The 23,770-nt window shown below is 36.1% G+C and overlaps 2 protein-coding genes across 5 annotated transcripts in view; both read left to right on the top strand.

The window, feature by feature from the left end:
• The first annotated feature begins 8 nt into the window (after positions 1-8).
• Rab7 (RAS oncogene family member Rab7) lies at positions 9-1,278 on the top strand. Its single transcript, XM_034985006.2, has one exon. The coding sequence runs from the start codon at positions 126-128 to the stop codon at positions 750-752; it is 627 nt and encodes a 208-aa protein (XP_034840897.1). The 5' UTR covers positions 9-125; the 3' UTR covers positions 753-1,278.
• A 3,672-nt stretch (positions 1,279-4,950) lies between these two features.
• The window catches only part of LOC117997209 (b(0,+)-type amino acid transporter 1-like), a 36,259-nt gene continuing 17,439 nt past the window's right edge, over positions 4,951-23,770 (top strand). For 2 of the 4 annotated variants that reach the window (XM_034985422.2, XM_034985421.2), the window contains exon 1: positions 4,951-5,067. In XM_034985422.2, the coding sequence (XP_034841313.1) occupies positions 5,028-5,067 (40 nt within the window). In that variant the 5' untranslated portion in view covers positions 4,951-5,027. Of the gene's footprint in view, positions 5,068-19,389; positions 19,881-23,770 lie in introns of those variants that run through there. The other 2 variants (XM_034985419.2, XM_034985420.2) reach the window with 2 other exon arrangements.

Genomic DNA, 23,770 nt, shown 5'->3' with positions numbered 1-23,770 from the left:
TCTATGGTAACATTACAAACAGGTGACGCATTTTATCAATTTCGTTGCATGTCAAAAAGTACTTACAGACAAAGAGTGACTATTATTTTTATTTTTACTCAAATTATATAAATTTTACGTGCAAAATGTCTTCAAGAAAAAAGGTTCTTCTTAAAGTTATTATCCTTGGGGATAGTGGCGTCGGAAAAACGTCGTTGATGAATCAGTTTGTCAACAAGAAATTTTCCAATCAGTACAAGGCTACAATAGGCGCAGATTTTCTGACGAAAGAGGTAATCGTCGACGATAGAATCGTCACAATGCAGATTTGGGACACTGCAGGACAGGAGCGGTTCCAATCATTGGGGGTGGCGTTCTACCGTGGGGCGGATTGTTGCGTCTTAGTTTTTGACGTAACTGCCCCCAACACGTTTAAGTCCTTGGAAAGCTGGAGAGATGAATTCCTGATACAGGCTTCCCCGCGCGATCCTGAAAATTTCCCATTCGTTATACTAGGTAACAAGGTCGATTTGGACAATCGCGCGGTGTCTGCGAAACGTGCACAGCAGTGGTGTCAAAGTAAAAATGATATTCCATACTTTGAAACAAGTGCCAAAGAAGCCGTGAACGTAGAACTCGCATTCCAGACTATAGCGCGTAATGCCCTAGCGCAGGAAACTGAGGCAGAGCTTTACAATGAATTCCCCGATCAAATCAAGTTGAACGCCAATGACAATGGTCGCAACAGGGATGGAGACAACTGTGCTTGCTAGGTTCCACTACATCTTTCATATTGGCAATACATTGGTGTTCCCTTATTATAATACATTGAATTGAATACAATAGAGTATAACTTTTTATTTATAAGTAATGGTTATATTAATTTTTTATCAATGTGTATAAAATGTATAGGAGTGATAGATCTTTCATCATTATTTATGTGATTTGCCTAATAAACACATGCAAGTGTGTGAGTTAGGCAGGACAAAATAAAAAGAAACACTTCGTCACATTGTTGGAAGACATCATGATAGTATTTAATATATGAAGTACAACTTGATCTGCTGCCTCATTCCATGCTAGCAAACAAAAGTTATGTAATATAGTAGGTTGCATCTGGACTGATAGTAAATTGGGATTTATGGTAAGAATTCCTATTTTTCATATTATACCAGAAGTAAATATTGCCAGTTTTATTACAAGCTAAAAATTGAAGTGAACCTTGTGTTCAAGCTAGTTTCCTAACAGGCCAGATGTAATTGCTTATAATTTGTGAGAGGCTACAGATTAAAAATTGTTTAATTGTAAAGAAAAACAAAAACTTTGTTTAACAATAATTTGATTTATTATTCTTTTATATATAAATAATGTTACATTTTATAATGCACTAGAATTAAATGTTTATATATTCTTTTGTGTGATTAATTAGTGATAAAAAGTTGAGTTTTTTAAGAATTAGAGTTTTATTGATAAAAGTTTGAACTTTCATTATGTTACATTAGGAAAAAGAAATTTTAAATAAAAATATTGTATCATGATTACCCAGTGCTTCACTTGTTTTGTCAAAATTTTGATTTAAGTTATTAAAAATCTGCATTTCATATGGTCAGGCATTTTATGTGCACTCATTCAGAGTTGTTATTATATTGAAAAATAAGTCAGTTTAATTGGTAAACCTTGTGGATAGGGCCTGTTTGGGTAGCAATTATAACTTTTACACATTGTATAGTAATTGTAGTGAGAGGATTCATTAGAGGATACATATAGACACAACTGGACTGGCATTCCTAGTGCCTAAAGGCTGGCAAATCAATGCAGTGTGTAGCACAAGCCAGCTACCATGGAAACAATTGATAGTCATGGACTATTCCGCCCAGTTTTATTGTCTTCCATCTTTTATCTTTCTCTGAAATTGTGTGAGAAATTATAACTAAACTATATGATTTGAAATTATTATCATAGTCATTCCAGATGTGTCACATCCGAGTAACTGTTTCCTGTAGGCTTAACACTAAAGTGGTGATAATCACATATCACAATTGATGTTATTGGCTGTAATTGTTATAATCTTGCTACAGCTGTGCATTTTAACCAGTAGCAGAAAAGTTGCAGCCAATAAGTGATTGTTACATTGTAGATGTCAAACTTTTGTGCTTGGGCCTTAGTAGTCAATCTATATTATCTTGTAACTATCATTTAATGCTGTATTTGTTTAATAGTCAATTGTCTTTTTTCGTGACCTTAAATCCAGATGTGGAATTATTTTAGATGGCCAAAAATATAAATACTTAATATTATTATTGTTTATTTAAAATTTTAATATTGTCAGTTTCAAAATTTTTAGATATTCTTAAAGGGTTTTTATTTTCACCAGTTATATGCTAAAGATTTCTGTATATATTTGAATTTTATATATTTAGATATAAGTAGTTAATGATAACTATTTAACGAGTATGCTTATTATATACCTACATTCTAAAGATTACTCAGCATTTGTAAGTCACATTGTTGTTTGAATATTAGTGCAACATTATATTATGATTGTGACATCATTATTTTCATGCTCAGATACTCATAAATACTTGCCACTGCTACTCGTCCATGCGAAACTAAGCATAGCTGCATAGACAGTGGTCTTATAACAAACATACAGATATCTCTAGAAATATACTATTAATGTATCATACTGTCTCATGTAGCATGATCTGTGTTTTTACCATAAGATAGTTTATATGAATGTAAACCTTAATGCTCAGAAGTAACTAATAAGCAGCTTAAGACAGCTTGAATGCTTAATGGGTGTTTTAGATCTGTTTTGAAAAATTCCGAATATGGCCTATTATTAAATCGGAAGAAAATAATATACTCTTTAGGCTTATGTCTTCATAAACTATCTATCTTTTATCAGAACTCTTGGATTGGTTTTCTCACACTTGCTTTAATGAAGTATACCTATCTATTAAATTGTAATAATAATAGGATGGTATTCTAAATTTTATTATCAAGGGAAAAGTATGTAAATTTTAAGACCTAGTTATACAAGGTAATGAAATACGACATACGCTGTAATAATGGTTGCTTCTAATTTTATATTAATAAATAAAAATCACATCCACATTCTTGTTTAAATTACAATCTCAAGCTTAAACCGGCTCGAAGGACCAATATAAGTAACAGAAAAGAAAGTAGAGAAATAGGTATGATCAAAGGTATTGAAAACTGTACTATACTCCATCAAGGTCCACGAAGCTCTGCATGTGGCAAAGAACCGAAGCACATAGGCCATGGCGTGACATCGTCCACAAAAGTGTCATTGGTGGAAGAGTTCACGACCCTCAGTAATGAGGAACGGGACAGAAGAGAGTTTTGCTTGCTTTTATTTATATATCATGATGCTCATAGAAAGGCAAGATAGACTGAATTTTTTCATGCACTACTTATAAATTAGATGAGCAGGGTTCGGTGTAGGTAGTAGGTAAGCATACCTAAGATTTATATTGTGCTATGAATAATAGGTAACCGCGTGATATGGGGAAAGTAGGTAGTGTAGAAACTTCTCTAGGTACTTAGGTACCTATAGATCTTATCTATTCTGCCTAGGTTCCTGTGTATCTAGTTTAAAAATCTATTTAAAGTATGCTCCTGAAAAAAGCGTATTAGGTACTTATTAGGTACCTAATACACAATCGAAAATTACCTATGTACCTACCTAAATGGTAAAAGAGCGTGGATTTGACCTGCAACTCGCTCCAACAATGCGCGGGACTGCAATTATATTACTTTTCTGTACTTCAGTACAGAATATTGTAAGTACAGAATATTTTAAGTACATAATATTATAAGGCCTTAAAGGACTGTTATCCAGGGCCGTAAATAATAATAAAAAATAATAATAATATTATAAGTATCAAATCTTTATAAAAAGAGCACCCGCCGAGTTTCTAGCTGGTTCTTCTCGGTAGAAACGACATTCCAAAGTCCGAGCCACCTGCCATTGGCTAATCTGTGTAAAGCCAGAAGAAGAACAAAAAAAAAGTCTGAACCAGTGATAGAATGCATTTTCAAATTCAAAAGTAGGTACCTACCTCTACCTAGGTACCTCTCTAGTCTCTACTTACTTGTAAAAGTTTATTTGAACAAAAAATATTTCTATTCTATTCTATCCAAGATAGCGTCGAGTTTTGGTTCCCATGAAATAACACTATATCATCAAATTATGTACTTTACCATAGTCTCATTCATTACAACGTGGCTACTGGCTACGTACCTACTTGTATACGTAAACTGCAAAATCACAGTTTAGTAAACGTACAATTGGGTATCGCTATCGACTAGTATCTACACCTACTTATTTAGGGAGGTAAGTAATTTTCGACACTGAAAAAGCGAGGTTTACTCAATACAATTCATTTTGTGGGTCCTTAGGACGAAGGGTTTAAGAAGTGAAGCCACCATTATTGATGTACATACTTATATTTTGGGGAGAAAGGAAATAAAAAGGAGAAAACAAGAGAGGAAAAAATAGCAGCAAGTCAATTTCTACCATTCCTTGTAGAATGACATCTGCTTATTGCTAATGTAGGACCGATGAATTAGAATAGGTAATATTTGCGCCGTGAGGTGACGTACGACATGTCGTCTCTACTCCTCCCGAATAATTTGCGTCGTGAGTTGAAGGTAGGTACCGAGGAGAAATAGTCTCTGGTTGGTTGAAGGCTGCAAAATATTTTCGCCCCAAATTACCTACCTAGATTCTTTTTTTTCCGTAATCCGGTTTGTGTACGCGGCATATATGTAGGTACCTTCTTAGTTTGTGCTCTAAGCGTGCGTTAACATGGCGTTAACCTACTGAACTTTTGCGAAACTGTGGTAACAATATGTATTAGTTATGTGCTTATTCAGGTCCGCGCATGCGTGGCACGGTGTTGGAGGGGTGGAGAGGGGGAGCGGCTCGAAGCTCCAGCGTTTCAGCCGGCCAGTAGCTCGTTCAGTCTCGCTTGTGACATGAAAGGGCGCGATTCTTCACACGCATCACGGTGCTCCGAGAAATGCATCACCATGAACAGCCGCCTGGGATTGCATGTAATGGTAAGTTCCATACATTTTCTATAACATTCAACCTATTTGGTCCTTTTTACCTGCAGGCTTGCTCTATGGTCGGCCTTAGGGGTTTAATAATACAATTATTTCACCATTTTTTAGCAATTAAATCAATTGAAACCACTTAATCTCAAAATAAAAATTGCAGCTTTTGTCATAGGTCTTTTGAACATTACGTTACCTATTATAATAACTAACTTACCTATACCTACTTAGTCTGTGACAATAAAATTTAGTAGGTAGGCACCTAAAGGAATTAAGGATATAAACTGGAATATTTCATATTAAGTACTGTGCTTCATAATAATATTAAGTTCCAAAATGCTCTTCTAAAGGTCTAGGTAGTAGGTAGGTATACTTACCACTGAAAAAATATGCACTCTTTAATTTTTACACGCGAACTTATAACTTGAATTAGGTAAAAACCTAATCAGGAATCTCACCTTAAATATTAAGAAAAAATAAAATGTTCGTACGTTTATTCAGGTGTGGTTTTCATGTTTTTTGATACGTTTTCCATGCTATGTCCTCATTGACCTTGAGCTACATGTCAAGGGACAATTAACGCGATCGCTCGATGTAGTGGTAAAATAAACCCTTTGTATCAGGTAGAGGCGCTAATAAAAAATAAATATCTTAGAAAACTTTAAAAATTAGTTTTATCTATTAATTCGCGAGTATATTATTTAAGTACCTATCTACAAGTTTGTCATCAGTGCATCAATTGGAAAACCGACTCTACCTCTACCCCCATTTTAATTAATTTTCAAACGATTATTTTTATTACCAAGTGTCTTTAGACTGCGTAGGTACCTATAGAGATCGTTAGATGTTAGTCTTTTATGGGTTTTGCCGGTTAAATTGCAAATATTTTGTGAAATGGGAAGTTATTTAACGGGTTAAGACGTAACTTACGGGATTGAACCAGATACTTATTTTTATGTGAACATCTTGCGAACTGCCACTATGGAGAAGAAAAAAAATAAGGCAAATTGGTCCAGTAATCTCAGAGAAAAAACAAGAAACACGCGCCAAATTGAGCACCTTCTTTTTTGAATCCCGTGGGAAATCTTACATTTTCCGGAATGAAAAGTATTAAATGTTCATAATAGAATGCAAATCGTCTACGGCCATCCATAAATATCCGGTAAAGGCGGAGAGGAACTGAGCTGAGAGGAGTTAGCGGAGAATATGTCGTAATTCGTAAATAACCTATATCATCTTCATTATAATCAACCTATCAGTCCTATCACTGAGCACGGGTCTCCTCTCAGAATGAGAAGGATTCAAGTTTGCCACGCCGCGCTGGCTCAGTGCGGATTAGCAGACTTCACACACCTTTGAGAACATTATGGAGAACTCTCAGGCATGCACGATGTTTTCCTTCACTGTTAAAACGATTAATATTAAATTGCTTAAAACGCATTTATAAACTCCGAAAACTTAAGAGGTGCGTGCCCGAGATCGAGCCCCTCCCCAATAGAAGGCTGACGCGACGTCTCAACCACTAGGCTATCGCCGCTCTCATAACCAACCAGCAACCCGTCCCGGCTTCGCACGGGTTTTATTACAATCTTAAATTTTTTGGAAATAAATATAGCCTATGTCACTCCGGAATAGCTTTCTACTGGTGAAAGAATTTTCAAATTCGGTTCAGTAGTTCCAGAGATTACTTCCTATAAAAAATTTTTTACAAAAAAAATAAAAACCGACTTCGTTACATAAACACTAAAAATTGAAAAATAATTTAATTTATTACCAAATATATTATGTATACAAGAGTTAATATAGTTCCCTTATAATCTTTTTGGTGCCGGTGCCAATTAGCTTTAGCTGCGCGAATCGTCTAGACTTCATATTTTTATGGGACTCCACAATGGCACCTCATTGGCACCGGCACCAAAAAGTATTATTAGGGAACTATATTAACTCTTGTATACATAATATATTCGGTAATAAATTAAATTATTTTTCAATTTTTAGTGTTTATGTAACGAAGTCGGTTTTTATTTTTTTTGTAAAAAATTTTTATTTCACAATTTTTAGTGGCCCCATGAAATTATGCTATGACTGGTTAAAAATCTACTGTTTACTAAGCTATTACACTGATCGCGAGCAATTTACTCTTATCCGTTGAGGAGTTCCAGTATCTATCTTCGAAGATGTTCATCAGATCTTCACCAAATTGAAATGGGACCAACTTTGAAGTATACCCTTTCAAACAAAAAAAGAATTTTCAAAATCGGTCCAGGCGTTTTTGAGTAATCGGGGAACATACATAAAAAAAAAAAAAAGATTCCGACGAATTGAGAACCTCCTCCTTTTTTTGAAGTCGGTTAAAAAACTTACCTCTTTATAATATTAGTATACCTAGATAGGATATTGTTATTCCCACATTTCCTCTCATTTTCAATTGACACAGATTTGTCTCCTTTCTCCCCGCTTAGGTGGTTTTAAGCTTTTTAAGTCACGCTGGATGGCGTCTTGGAATTTAAATTATCTAACTATTGCGTTCCCCGTAACGTAGAGCTCTACCTAAGGCTCAGCTATGCTTCACCGATCACGTAGACGGTACGTTTAGGAAAGGGATTGGTATAAGGTAAACATTGCCTAGTCATGTCGAATACGAGTTGTGACTTGTGGTCATGTTTTAAGGAAAAATATTTCTATTATTAACCTTTTTAACAAATAGGTAAAATGTTGGAGATTTCCATGAACACTTCATTAATAAATATTTATTAGTACCTATCTAAATACCCTAAGCATCTACGAGACTGACTCATTACGGTGCACAGAGCACAGACACATCTATTCTAATAAATAAAATTGAAGTGTCTGTCTGTTTTGTCCCAATAACTTATATGGTTATTTGAACTGTACCATAACTGAATCACACCTTTTAAAGTTTTTGTCAATCTGTCTGTCTGCCTCTCTGTTTGACTGGGCTATTCTTCGGAACGGCTGAACCTATTTTGCCGAGACTTTCACAGTGCAAGTAGAGGATTAACCAGGGAGTAACATTATAGGTACTTATATATATTATATAATGTGTACCTAATTACCTACAAGGAACAATCTAAAACCGATCGTTTCGCTTATTATGTAGGTAGATATTTTTATAATCCTAATAAAAGCTTTATCAAATTTTTGATAAGTTGGTTATTTGTAATCTTTATTAGATCGTTGTTAAACATTAAATTAATTAAATTATTAAGTAAGCATATATCTGGTTAGAAAAATACGTAATAGATTCATCACTTTTTTAGGGTTCCGTACCTCAACGGGGAAAAAGGAATCCTTATACGAGTACTTCGTTGTCTGTCTGTCTGTCTGTCATCATGTTTGTCAAGAAAGGGAAATCAAAGCCTATAGGGTCCCATTCTCATTGCCCTAAATTCATGTTTGGCAGGTAGGTAGGTCTAAGAGCACAAGTAAAAGAAGAAATCGAAAAACGTGAATTTGTGTTCGATTAAATAATAATAACTTAGTTTAAATTATATAGATGGCGCTGTCCGTCATTCACTTGCAGTGGCACATAAAATTGTTATACCATAGAGCAGAAACAAAGAGGAGTTGGCCTAAGCAACTGTGCACTGTGATTTTCAACTAGGTCCTGACGTCATCACTGTGGGCGGGGCCTTAGTTAGTATGCTGTCTGCGTTCGTCAGGTTCACATATATTGAGACTCGTATTATCGGTGTGTTTTCGCGTTTTTAAGAACAAAATGAAAAATGAAAAAAAAAAAATGAAAAAATATTTATTTAGGATGAAGTGTTGTGTTTTATCGTGTCAAAGTTATTCAGACAGACGTTCTGATGCTATGAATGGTATCACATTTCATTTGTAAGTAATTTTATACGTAATTATTAAAATAGTTCTAGATTATTGACATCTAGTGTGAGATAGCTGAACTATGTAGTGACATCAATATATCGATGTTAGGTCGCTAAGCGAGTAGTTTTGCTACTAACCCGCAGATGGAAAATTGAGAAGTGGGCGGCGTTCCACAACCCCTCACCCCGCAAAATGTCACTCGATATTTCATAGGGAAATCTTAATACAACATCTCCTCTTTGTTTCTGCTCTATGTGTTATACTGTACTCGTATACAACATGTGTAATATGTAACATAGTAGGTACAACATGTTGTACCTACTATGTTACAGATTACAGAACCCTTTCGTGTGCGAGTCTGACTCGCACTTGACCGAGTTTGCGACTGGACCGTACATTGACTTTTTATTGAATAATACGAATATTGTAGTACCTAGACCTACCTACTTCACTAGATTATATTAGTAACTACGTTAGGTTTGTACGCACCTACGCGGCGCGGCGCGTCGCTTCAGCGAGCTGCGCGGCACAGAGCGTCAAAATATCATTTCTATCATTTTGTATGGCGCATATCGCACTAGAGCGGCGCTGCACAGCGCTTCACCGCGCGTTGCCGCGCGGCACGGCTGGAGAGAATATTTTGAAGCGCAGCGAAGCGACGCGCAGTGCAGTGACGCTAGTGCGACATACCCAGCGGCGCGGCGCGGCGCTTCAGTATGCGTACGTGACGTCGCTCGAATAAGATACACGCGCATCTTGTTAGGTATTTAAAGTACAGGCAAGAATCAGCAAGATAGACCTCAAAATAAATAACGTAGGTTTAATTTTTGGCACATGACGTGTTCCTCATGCTCTTAGAAGTATATCCTCAAAAGTCCCAACCCCTAGGATGTCGGCTTCCCCCCTTCCCAGTATCTAAATGTATAAATATCTCTCCGAGCGTTATGAGAAAACATTAATGGTAAAAATAATCCTGATTAAATAACTATAATATATTATGTACATATTATACCTACCTACTTCATCTAGGTAGAATTAATAGTTTCGGAAATATTATGCCTACCTATTGTTGTACTTGTGTTTATATTATACTAGCTTATGCCCGCGACGTCGTCCGCGTGGACTTCACAAATTTCGAACCCCTATTTTACCCCCTTAGGGGTTGAATTTTCATAAACCCCTTTTTAGCGGATGTCTACGTCATAATAGCTAGTTAGCTAGCCAGCATGCCAAATTTCAGCCCGATCCGTCAAGTAGTTTGAGCTGTGCGTTGATAGATCAGTCAGTCAGTCAGTTAGTCACCTTTTTCTTTTATATAGGTATTTAGATATAATATGTATCTGTGTTTACCTGCCTATTTTATATATTCTATTGCACATAAAACAAAGACATTTTGCGAAAATGCTTTTCCTAATGTAATTTCCACAAAACCTAAGGGACTAGCTGATGCCCGCAACTTCGTTCGCGTAGATATAGGTTTTTTAAAAATCCCGAGGTAACTTTTTGATTTTCGGGATAAAACTAGCCTATGTGTAGGTACACATAGGCTACTTTTATCCTACAGGGTAAAATCTATCTCAGGTATATAGGTACGAGTAGGTAATTCCCGTAAATGTGCTCACCTATAGAAAAAATCTAAATCCACGCGGACGAAGTCGCAGGCATCATCTAGTTGCAATTTTTTTTTAGATTTTTATCCCGTGTGAAGTCTTTGATTTTCCGGGATAAAAAGTTGCCTACCTCTGTCAATTCCCGGAATGCAAGCTACCTCTGGTCCAAACTTCATGTAAATGGGCCTTTAACAATCCTGTGGAAACTCTTTCATTTTCCAGGACAAAAAGTAGCCTGTCCTTCCCCGGGATATAAGTCAACTTTGTACCAAATTTCATCAAATTCGGTTAAGCTGTTGAGCCGTGAAAAGCTAGTATAAGTAGATAGACAGACAAATACACTTTTGCGTTGATAATATAAGTATAGATATGCATAATTTTTTTTTAATAATTTCCATAAAAACTATCATCATCATCATCATCATCATCATCATCAACCGATAGATATGTCCACTGCTGGACATAGGTCTCTTGTAGGATTATATTACCGACCTGTGTGGTATACCTATTGTTTCTAATGTAATTTCCACAAAAACTATTAGGGACTAGCTGGTGCCCGCGACTTCGTTCGCGTGGATATCATAGGTTTCTTTTTAAATCCCGTGAGAAATTTTCGATTTTTGGGATAAAAGTAGCTTATGTGCTAATCCAGGGTATAATCACAGCTTTACGATTATAATCAATCTCCATCCCAAAGGGGGTTGAATATTTTAGTAATCAAATCCTCTTCACTGTCGCTCATCTTGCAACGTTGTTGCTCGTACGCGAACGGGTATAAAAGTGACGCGCAAGTGACGCGAGCTGCCGCGTACTGAAGTTGTAGTGCGGTAGGTACCGTCGAGCGGCCTGAGGTGACGCGTTCTGCAGGCGGACTGTAGCGACGCGCCTCGCCGCTCAGGTGCGTACAAACCTTAACTGTAGGGCGATTGTCTAAAACCTGCATCAATCATTATTACAATCTCAATTGTTGTGATTGGCTGAATTTGTGCGATTCTTGTTGCAACAATGCATTGTAGCCAATAGTGAGCGAGCGTCAACCAATCAGAGGTGATTGCGATCGTGACATTGTAGCTGTCATTCTCCCGCAATCGCGCACCCGTTTACTTGTATTCTTACATTTCTAATTTAAAAATTAATTCAACGTTATACTTAATAGTATGATCTTGTACAACCACATCATCTTGAATTATTTTTGCAATAAGTAGGCACCTAATGTTCCTAATCTCTAAGTCGTTATGGCAGAGGTTTCGGTATTTTAAACCCGCTTCACTCGCGTGCAAATCGCGGCGTGAAAGCCTTTATAAACGCGTGAAACAACAAATTGTTTCGTGCCGTTCACTTCATTTTCGTTGGCTCCACAATAACATAACAACCCTTTGGCATGGGTCTTGGCCTTCTCTACATTTCCATTTAATGCAGACTTTTACGGTCTTCCAAGATGTATCAGGAAGAAAGGGCTTTTAACAAATTTTTCTATCTAGATATGATGCATCAATTATAAATGTAGAAGCAACTGGCTTTACTCACGTATTTAGTCGACGTCAGCCCGTTTGGAACCCATCCGGGGACCGGGGTTCTTTATCACAGGGACTCAGTTCGCGAAAGCGTCGCGGTTGAGACTCATGATAGTTTAAACGCTAAAGAGATGCATCAATTTAATAAACTTAAAACCCTAGTCAAGCGCTACTCTCTGTAATTGAAGTAGGTGGTAGATAGGGTACGATAATATGTATACCCGCATATGTCATAGGTCGAGTATTATAGGTACGCTGTACGACAATCAATATTATGAAGTATTATGAATTCATATTTATGTGGACTATGTTAAAATCGACTATGTTTTAAAAAATAAAACTACCTGGATCAATTTTAGATTTATTTCCCTCCAAAAATAAAATATAGACAGTTTTGTAAACTCATTACTTAGGTAGGTATTACAGCTACTACTATACTTATTACAATATTATTTTAACGCTCTTTTTACATGCAGTATTAAGCGATTGTCCTTGTCGCTACTAATAAGCTGTACCTATGTGACTCAGTCGATACCTTTACCTATTTATATATACGCTCAGCTTACGAATAATTCCGTGAATTCCGACGTTTATAAATCCACAAATCAGATTTTAAGGCAAATTTTTTATCATTTCCGACGGGATATTTTGTAAGTAACAGAAATTTACGCGAACGAAGTCGCGGGCACCACCTAGTAAGTTAAAATTATATGAATTACTTACAATTTTTTTTAACCTTGGCTTGTCTAGGCATCTTACCTACCTACTTATTACAATTCCTTGAAACTTGCGCCGAACCAAACCTTACGGAATTAGTTTATCTATTGGTGAAATCGAAAAGAAAATTTCTCTTTTTATAGTCATTTCTGAAATTAGCGCGTATAGAGAGACAAACGCGTTAGACGAATATTACGACTACCGTACTAAAAGTACCTAGGGTTGTACTCGTAGGTGGGCGCACACCTAACGCACGCACGCTTTTTTAGAGCTTTTCAAATAGTTTTTTCCATGTCATAAACTGTGCCACATTATGTTACCAAATTGATATAACTTTTAGAATTTGCGGTATCCAAGTAGGCCTACCTACCTCTCTGTACTAATAGTTTTTTTCTTTGTAGCCAGAGACCAATAATAATTAATCTATGCTTTCAACATTAATTATTGAATTGGAGCCATGTAAAACATCAAACGCAATCAAATGCAAAAGCGAGTGACACGCTGCGAACAATATAGGCGCCAAATAGCTAACGTCTATTTTAATTAAGATAATTTAGTGGCATGCGTGGCAGACATACCTACCTATACTAGGTACCTACCGGCTACCTCTTAATGCCAATTGAGAATCTTGATGTAGTATTTTTTAACAATAATGTAACATAACTTTGTTCTTCTCTAAATAATATATATGAGTATAAATCTAAATATACATATTATGTATAAAAGGATAAAGCTGACTGACTGGTCAATCAATCAGTAACCACTAGCTTATGCCCACTGACTGATTGACCAGTCAGTCAGTTAATACATAACCTACCTAATAACCTATTATTAATAAACGAATACTTACCTTTTATCACAATTCATCCCCTAAAAGGTTAAATGGAAGCTCGTTATTTTTGGAGTTAGTACTTAATATGGAAATTGGTGACTGGTGTTTATAGAGAGAGAGCCAGCGTGTGCCAGGACGTTATTTTATAAAAGATGAAAGTTTATTTGCGTATTGCCCTCAACACAGGGAGGAACGATTAACGACTAAGTTTGGATCATAGTGGCTTTGGGATATAACAGATAATAAAAGTGTAAAACATCTTACGTCAAAGCCAACTGACAGGGGGTGCCTGACAGGATCTGTGGCAATGCATGGCGTAAAGAAATTTTAAGTACTACTTCAAGAATTATTACTTTCTATATCGATGGCATGGCGTGATTTCTAATACTATCCCAAAGAAAATATAAAAAAATTGACTTTATACTTTGAAGTAAGTTTTTTTTACACCTTTATTTGATGCAGCTGTTATCATCCACCATGATCCAAACTTCATAGTCGCACATCGTTCCTCCCTGTGTTGGGCACAATACGTAGAGAAACTCAAACTCAAACTTAAATTATTTATTCAGAATAGGTAAAATTTACGCTTCCTGATTGTCAAAATTTTTATTTGTAAGATGATATAATATCTAGTGGTGATAATTAATACGTACTTAAAACTAAAGCTACGAGGGTTCCAAACGCACCCAGGTTTGAGAAGAGCCCACAACAAACTCAGCCAGAGCTCTTTTAGCTTTTATAAAATAATGAAAGTCTGGCACGCACTGGCTCTCAGTCTATTAGGCTTCTGTTTTTAAATAAAACAAAATGCTGATCATATAGGTAATTACAACTGACATTTTATTAATAAACGAAAACTTACTTTTTGGACTGAGAGCCAGCGCGTGCCAGACCTTCGTTATTTTATAAAGGCTGAAAGTTTCTCTGCGCATTGTGTTAGAAATATGAAATTTGGTGACTGGTATTTTATTTTCTGTTTAACAAATACTTTTATTAATAACCGAAAGCTTTATAAAATAATTATTTTTTACATACAGTGGTTCTTATTGTGTGCAATTGATCAAAGTTTTCAAATAGAAACGTCAGCCGCCTACGCTTGCTATTCGCAAAAATATTTAAACTCGCGTTGACGCATGCGTCAACGTATGATTGGTCGTAGCGAATCCCGCTTCTTTGGCTGACTTTGAAAATATTTTATACAGGGCTATCTCTTATTCCACTTAGGTACTATTATAATTGGGGTGGTGCGGTACCGACAACTTATTGTTAGAAATAATGCACTTGAAATATTGGTAGCGCCAGTATATTATGTAGGAGCCTACCTACCTAATAAGTATCATTATATTGAGTTGTAATATGGGCATTGTTCCGCGATTGAATGAATAATTGAAATACTTAGTCAAACTACATTTTCCGTGCCGTGCATTAATAGTCCATCTGAAAATATGTGAATAATTTCATTTTCATTGATATCAGTAAGTATATACGTATAATAAAGTATTATGTTAGAAGTTAGAACAACACAACTGAACAACTAACCTAATACACTTATTATCGTTAGTCTGAACCATAGAGACTTGATTTGAAGTGTTTCTCGTTGTTAAGGAAATAACGGAGCATTCGCAATAAGTGATAAATTTACCCATGTTATGATATCGTCGAGTAGGTAGATAATAATTTTATTATGTACACTACATACGGTCTACCCGAGGAGAAAATAAGCCATCCATTGTAGGGAATGACGTAAGAACCTAACTACCTATAGTAAAGCAAATTAGAAACAACCCACAGTGTATTTTTTTAATCTGAAATTTTATTATCAGAATCATGTGAGCTACGTAAATCACTCGTTTTTGTAGTATTTTGGAATTCATCGGGAGGGTTACACGATGGTCCTGTGACGTCACATTCTCGGAATAACAGACGGTCGCTTCTAATTATAGGAACTATTATCGTGATACTGTTGCTACGTTTGCAGTCAATTCATCTTATACCTAATGAGTATTAAAGACCGAGTTAAACAATCAATACTAGGTACTTACTCATAGACATCGCATCTTTTGTCATGCCATGACTCATTGTCGTGGTTGTACTTGCAGTTTCAAAATGAATTGTGCTATTATCTGAAACGTCTTACAGATGTTCGTGCAATGAAAAATAGAAAAAAATCGGCCAAGTGTGAGTCGGAATCGGACACGAAGGGTACCGTACTCGTACAAGAAGATGACTTCTTATTTAATTTAATTTTCATGGAGGCTATTTTAAATTTTATTACATATTTGTTGTTATGGCGGAAATACATAGTCTGTGTATTTTCTATTGCTGTTATTTACATGTCCATTTCAACTAGCTTTTACGGTTCCCGAGATACAACCAGCCAGCTGTAAGAGCGAACGGACGGACAGCTGAAGCTTAGTACTAGGGTCCCATTAGCAATTTTTGAGTACGGAACCCTGAAACTGGCAGTCTTACCTATCTAATGATATGAATAATAGATAGGTAGGTTCTTGTCGTAGTTTTAGTTTTTTTAACCAACTTCAAAATCTCAATTCGAATGCCTAATGCGTAAAACTTAACTCTTCACGCGCCATTTTAACTTTCAAATTCATATCAAAAGTACGATTATAATCCTTATTTCTTTTAAAATGGCGCGTGAGGCGTCATTTTGTATGGTTGGTACATTTACATACTCGTATTATGTGGAAGTTCAGAGGACATCTCAAGGGTAGGGAGGCAATCGTTGGGCGCCAGAAAGTTGTCGGGGTGGAAACACAAATTAAGTTTGTTACCCAGGACATGCGAATTCAATGTATTCATATTATGTAGTATTCTTCAACTCTAGAAAGTTTCGAGTATTTGTAGGTTTGAACACCGACAAAATTTTCTTTGCTGTCTCATAAGTCTAGTCTTAAGCCATTCGGAAGATTATATTATATTAAGTCAATGAGAAGTATTTACATGCGAGTAGATAGGATATAAATTGTCTAGAGTCTAAATAAATTTATAATCACATTTTTGATTTTCTACATCCGGCCCCTTATTATTGACAAAAGTAGAATAAAAAGTGTAGAGATATCAGCCTTATGACGTATTCACGTGGACGTGAATAGCATTTCATCACTGAAAATTTTCCTGTAAATCCCGTTTGGAGAGAGGAAGACACTTGTTAAATGCTAATCTCTTACCGGACAAAGCCCTCGTATACTAATTCTATGTTTATGCATGTACAATAACAGGTGCCTATACTATATTATTATTATGTACTTTAAATTATGTGTAGTAAATTACTATGTGCTAAAATCATTCTTGCATCATCATGATCAACCCATTACCGGCCCAATACTGAGCCGGGTCTCCTCCCAGAATGAGAAGGGTTTAGGCCATAGTCTGCCACGCTGGCCCAATTCAGATTGGCAGACTTCACACACATTTAAGAACATGGAGAATTCTCAGGCATGCAGGTTTGCTTACGATGTTTTCCTTCACCGTTATAGCAAGTGATATTTATTTGTTTTAAACGCACATAAAGGAGGATATTTTCACATAAAAACGATTTGACAAAATAATACTATACTACGAGGTACTCGTAGAACTACAGCGAAAACTAGAATGGCGTTCAAGTCCGTTGAATGCCATTATAGTGTGTCATAACTCATAAGGGTAGCAATCATTAGCCCGTGTACGTTTTATAGCAAATAGGAAATATGGAATTCTATAACATTCACTCCAGAGTTCGTATGTTTTAATCATATTTAAATTTAAAAAGAACAGTTATAAACATGTTTTTAACCCTATTTTAAACAAAAATGTTTTGTTTAAAAAAGCTTTTTCTATTTACTAGTAAGAGGAAAAAGCAAAAGTCTAGCCCTGGTTTTCAGTAGTTCTGTTTGAGTTGTAGTTTACGAACATGCGTATCTCTAAACATCTACCTAATACCTACGGATCTCTGAATATCTTTCAGCAATAAACTCACGATGTTACAAAATTTGGCGTTGCGCTACAATGTTGCTGAAGGCGCTACGCCTAATTTCGTAGCGCCGTCCGCGCGGCCGCCCTGTGCGTTCGTGACGTATCCATTTAATCGGGAAGGCCGACACTTTACTCGTATCTGAGAATGTTATGATAATGTTACTTGGGAATAACTGCCAATACCGTTTGCCAAGAGTTAGAGTGTTGACCGAACAGGTTAATCCATTTTTTACACAGTATTGGAGCGCAGTGTTCTTGACCTTAAAACGAAGCCATGATTTACTGACAGTCAGTTTCTACCGGACTTAAAAAAATACAATGTAACTGTACAATGTAACTGGGTGCGAGATGTTTTCGTAGAACCAGTAGGTTTTTTGTTTTGTTTTTAGGCTTCCGTACCTCAAAAGGGAAAAAAGGAACCCTTATAGGATCACTTCGCTGTCTGTCTATCTGGCTATCTATCTGTCCGTCTATCCGTCTGTTGTGTCTGTCAAGAAAACCTATAGGGTACTTCCCGTTGACCTAGACTCTTAAAATTTGCCAGGTAGGTTTTAAAATATGTTCATGAACAAATAATTAGTATTTTCAATTTTCAAAGTAAAATCTATACAAAGTGGGGTATCATATGAAAGGGATTTACCTGTACATTCTAAAACAGATTTTTTTATTTATTTTTATGCATAATAGTTTTTGATTTATCATGCAAAATGCCAAAAAATATACCATTCCTCCCCGCTCTATCTCCGAAGTTTACTTACTATTCGAAAAATCCTCTTTGAGATAATTATGGTCAATAGAAGTTTATGTATATTTTACATGAAAAACAAAATCAATGCTATAACTATCATAGTTTTTGATATTATTAACAATAAACTTCTACAAACAAAGTTAGATTTGCGGTTCGTTAATAAAAGTGATTCTTACCGTTTTAATTTTTCTGTAGTACGGTTTTTTGTTTGTAACGTGTTTACTTACTTCTATTTAAAGTTAGACGATATGGACACAATTGCAATAATATGTTAATGCTTCTTAATTTATTGAAATGAAAACTTCTTTAGGTGCGTTGGGCGATTTTGGGATGGGTAGAAAACTCGAGGTCGCATCACCATCATGCTAATAGTAGATATATCTTCAAAGTGATCCTATAAGTGTTCCTTTTTAGGGTTCCGTCGCCGAATGGCAAAAAACGTAACCCTTATAGATTCGTCATGTCTGTCTGTCCGTCCGTATGTCACAGCCACTTTTTTCCGAAACTATAAGAGCTATACTGTTGAAACTTGGTACGTAGATGTATTCTGTAAACCGCATTAAGATTTTCACACAAAAGTACAAACTTCCACCGAAAATTGGTTTAAACGAGATCTGTCGATAAAATACGATTGTACTACGGAACCCTCAGTGCGCGAGTCTGATTCGCACTTGGCCGGTTTTTTCTTTTTTAGATACGGAACCCTAAAAAGAGTAAGATTACGTCTATGTACTGTTTCTTGTACTATTTTATAAAATACCTATCTTAAGACGAACAAAATAACGTCGAAAATATACTTACAATTATTGCGATAAAGTTTACAGTTATTATTTTATAGATCTATTCTTTGTAGCGTAGATATCTACTTTGTTTTACGCTGAATCAAAATGTTCTTTTACTGCAGCGGCTCTAAAGATAGCATCGAATTGAAACGTCACATATTGTTTTCTCAGAATGTGTTTAGCAGTTGATAAGTTTACGTAGATTTTAGGGTCAGGTGTCGAATCTCATCCATTGATCGGGAGGCGGGCGGCGGCAGTCCGCCCACGTGCCGGCTCGCTCCGGGAATAGACAGTCCGCCCTGAGCCACCGCTCATCGCTCACATTCAGTAACATAACATCATTCTGCAACTAGTAAATTAGTAATAAAGTGCCTTTTTAAGTTTATATATTAAACAAATTAATATTTAAATATAAATTGAAATTAATTTATTCTTAATTTCCAAATTTTGTGTTCTTTTATAAAAATTTGTGTTCAAACGTGCTCAATTCTTAGATGTAAGTAAATAGTTGATAAAATAAAGTGCCAGCGGTAAAATTGTGGTTGTGATACGGTTTGTGACTTATTCGTACGGTTGATATTGAATAGAAGTGATTTGGCTCAGTGTTCGGAGGTTGTGTTCTTGGTGTTGGCGCCGGCGCCGTGCAGAGTTCACAGTGCGTCTATATGTGCGATGCGATGCGCGAAAAACTTGCGTCGCTGTTTCGAGCTTCAGTGCGTGCGCAGACGCATTCTGAAAACGCAGACAAGTTGCACAATGGCGCCATTGCACCTGTACTGGTCTTTCCTGATGAAGGTTAATTTTGTATTTTTTCATGGAATATTTTTTAACATATATTTCTGTGTCCTACTAAAAGGTTTTTTCCATTTTACTTACAAGTTTTTTACCAATCTGTAACTAGCCTACTTACTCGTAAAAGCTCCGCATAAAAATTTGTGTAATTTAATTTTCTGTTCTAATCTGCTTATATGTATCGAAAGAAATGAATACAATACTTATGTAGTATTATTTTATGCAAATGCGATGCATAATAAAACTGCTGTGTTTTCTTTTATTCGCATTGCATATGTAACAAATTAAATTGAGGACACACGCTTTATGCACATTAATCAACTACAAGTTAATAAACATGGTCAGAAACATGTATAACCTATTAATTATATAACTTACCTACCTATAACTTACATTAATTTATTATTATTGATAATAAAAGCATCTGACTGCAATATTGTATTTACTTATTTTAAAACATAATTTGTATGAAAAATGTTTGTAAACGTTACTGTAATATTATGAGACTTGGTTTTGTATTTTGAAACAATTATAATTTTTCGCTGACTCATCTCACTCAGACGTAAATATTTTTTCAAATTAATATGATTACATAACACTACTTTTTAAAAATTTTGTTCGTCTTTGGGCATATCATGCTGAAACCAATGAACGCATTGAAGTGCAACATGGCATGCTTACAGCTAACTATATGATGCCCGCGATTTCGTCTGCGTACGCGTAGTAGGTAAGCCAGTTTCTTCAAGTTTTCCATTGGATAGTAATTTCCGCAATGACTTTTGCTAGTTTTTGGACACAGTTTTCTGTGGAATCTTAGACCAGTAGTTATATTAGGAAATTACAGACAATTCAACTTTTAGTGAACAAAAATTATTTCGTAGCAGTTTCGTAGCACAAAAATAGTAATCAAATTAATGGCATTCTAGCTTAAAATAATTAACTGATTAGTAACCAATTACTATAATTGACTAAGTATACCTTGAATTATGTTGTTTTTATGTATGTCGGTTCGTCTGTCTGTCTGTCTGTCTGTCTGTTCATCCCTCTGTCTTTCGTGTCTGTCAAGAAAACCTATATGGTACTTCCCGTTGACGTCGAATCATGGTAGGTAGGTAAGTAGGAGGTCTTATATCACAAGTAAAGGAAAAAATCCAAAAACCGTGAATTTGTGGTTACACCACAAAAAAAAATCAAAATGTGTTCACGAACAAATAAATAATTAGTGTTTTCAACTTTCAAAGTAAGATTACTATACCTACCAAGTTGGTTATATAGAACATATTTTTATTTATTTTTACGCATACTTAATTGTTTAAATTGACTTATCGATAAAATACGATTGTACTACGGAACCCTCAGTGCGCGACTCGCGAGTCTGATTCGCACTTGGCCGGTTTTTTTTGCCGAAGGTGGCTGAAGCCGAAGTTTCGGTCGGACGCTAATCTCTGTTAAACTATCAATAGGTACTTAGCACGAATTATTTTATCACTAGATGGTGCCCGCGACTTCGTCCGCGTGGATTTAGGTGTTTCAAAAATCCTGTGGGAATTCTTTCATTTTCCGGGATAAAAAATTGCCTATGTCAATTTCCGGGTCGCAAGCCACCTATAACTCTGTCCCTCTCATACAAATCGGTTAAACGGATGGGCCTTTAAGAATCCCGTGGGAACTCTTTGATTTTCCGGGAGAAAACGTAGCCTATGTCCTTCCCCAGGATGTAAGCTAACTTTGTACCAAATTTCACCAAAATCGATAAAACTGGTGGGCCGTGAAAAGCTAGCAGACAGTATTTATAATATTAGTATGGATTAGATCATTCGTCCCGGCGCGGCTCCGTAAGAAGATGCTATTTTAGATGACCATACAGCATACTTAGACTATAAAAAGCTGTGATAGCCAGTAGCCTAGTGGTTATGACGTCCGCCTTCTAATCGGAGGTCGGAGGTTCGATCCCGGGCACGTTATAGGCGTTTTAATTAAATGTCACTTCCTTTATCGGTGAAGGAAAACATCGTGAGGAAACCTGCATGCCTAAGAGTTCTCCATAATGTTCTCAAAGGTGTGTGAAGCGGTCAATCCGCACATGGCCAGCGTGGTAGACTGGCCAAAACAAAACCCTCTCTGTCTGAGAGGAGACCCGCGCTCTGTAGTGAGCCGGCGATTGGGTTGATCATATTGGTAATGATCCAAAATAAACGCTACGTGTATGTTTATGCTATACATACATGTACTGTTTATTATTATATGACAAGGATCTATCTACCTACGTGATGTTCAGACAGTAAGCTATGTTTTGGTTACATCGCGTCCGGCGGCGTGTCAAGTGACTACAGCTTGCGTCATCTAATGAGATATTGGCCAGTGTAACAAAAGTATAATGTCATCAATTTGTAATATGGGCTGTGTTTGTTGTTCTGCTGCCTTTGTTTTTAATTTTTAACTAGCTTATGCTCGCAACTTCGTCCGCGTGGAGTACACAAATTTCAAACACCTATTTTAATAGCTTATGACGTAGACATCCGCTAAGAAAGGATTTTTGAAAATTCAACGCCTAATGCATGCCAAATTTTAGCTAGATTCGTCCAGCTGTGTGTTGATAGATTTCCATTTATATATTTACCTACTAGATGCTATTTTATTATAATAAAAAGAGAATTTGCGAAATCGGTTCAGCCGTTCTCGAGATTTGCGATCAGCAACACATTTAGCGAATCATTTTTAAATATAGAGAGTAGAGACTACCTACCTAGTACTTTCCTACTAATTTGCATAAATACCTAGTTATCTACCTATCATCTATAACCACAGCTATAACATATAAAATTATGTTGATGATAGGTTGATTAATTTATTACGCAGCTAAACAAAATACAATCATTAGTACTTACCTAGTAAGCGGTATTTTATGAAAGCTTACACGTCACAATATGATCAGGCGAATTGGACTTTATAACCTACTATTTTTAGACTTATTAGAAAGAATTAAAATCATATGATTAAACTAGGTACGTGCTCCTTCTTACCCAAATATATTTTTATTTGGATAAGTAGGAGCACGTAGGTACCACGTAGCACAGGTATTCTCATTTAATTTGTTCTATGTAAATGTTTAGAAAAATTAGCTTTTACCTACGAATTGTTATTCGTAGCTTTAAGCCTACGAATAATATGGTTATTCGTAGCTTTTAGCACAGTCAACACTATTATATTTTCTTGCGCCACATTCAACTGCGACACATACCTAATTGATGCTAGTTTTAAAATAGGTAATCGGCTGGACTGGAACACCTCTGTCTCGGACAACGATATAAATATTTTATAATTTTTATAGTGTTTTACATACATTTGAAGGAAATTTCTAAATAATTTTAAATACACATCAAAAATTGCGAACCGGCAGGAATCGAACCCGCGTCTCCTGGGATCGCGCCCGATCCTGCCGGTTCGCAATTTTTGATGTGTATTTAAAATTATTTAGAAACGATATAAATGTTCCATAGATGCGGCGCTTCATTGTATGTAATAGCAAGTTCCGACGAACATCGGGGTCCGCACTCAGTGTCAATCCTAATCTTCTGTAGACGCAGTCTCTTTCTACGAACATAGATAAATCAAAAATCAAATCAAAATTATTTATTCGTACTCTTTTTGATAGTCAGTTGTTGGAATTTTAGGAATAGTGTTGATAATTAATTACGTAAACTTAAAACTAATGCTACGAGGGTTCCAAACGTACCCAGATCTGAGCCTACAACTGCAACATACTCAGTTTACAAACGGACTGCGTCTAAAGCGTATTACGATTGATAGAAGTGCGGACACTGATGTTCGTTGGAACATGTTATTAGTTTTGTTGCTACGTATCGCCACGCCGCATCTAGTGGAACATTTTA

The sequence above is a fragment of the Maniola hyperantus genome, chromosome 4 (assembly GCF_902806685.2).
Source record: "Maniola hyperantus chromosome 4, iAphHyp1.2, whole genome shotgun sequence".
NCBI lineage: Eukaryota > Metazoa > Arthropoda > Insecta > Lepidoptera > Nymphalidae > Maniola > Maniola hyperantus.
Note: the sequence above shows the minus strand (reverse complement) of the source record. Positions and strands in the feature narration are given on the sequence as shown.

Excerpts from the sequence above, each read along its gene's own strand:
- Rab7 (XM_034985006.2), top strand. The coding sequence starts at position 126 with ATGTCTTCAAGAAAAAAGGTTCTTCTTAAAGTTATTATCCTTGGGGAT.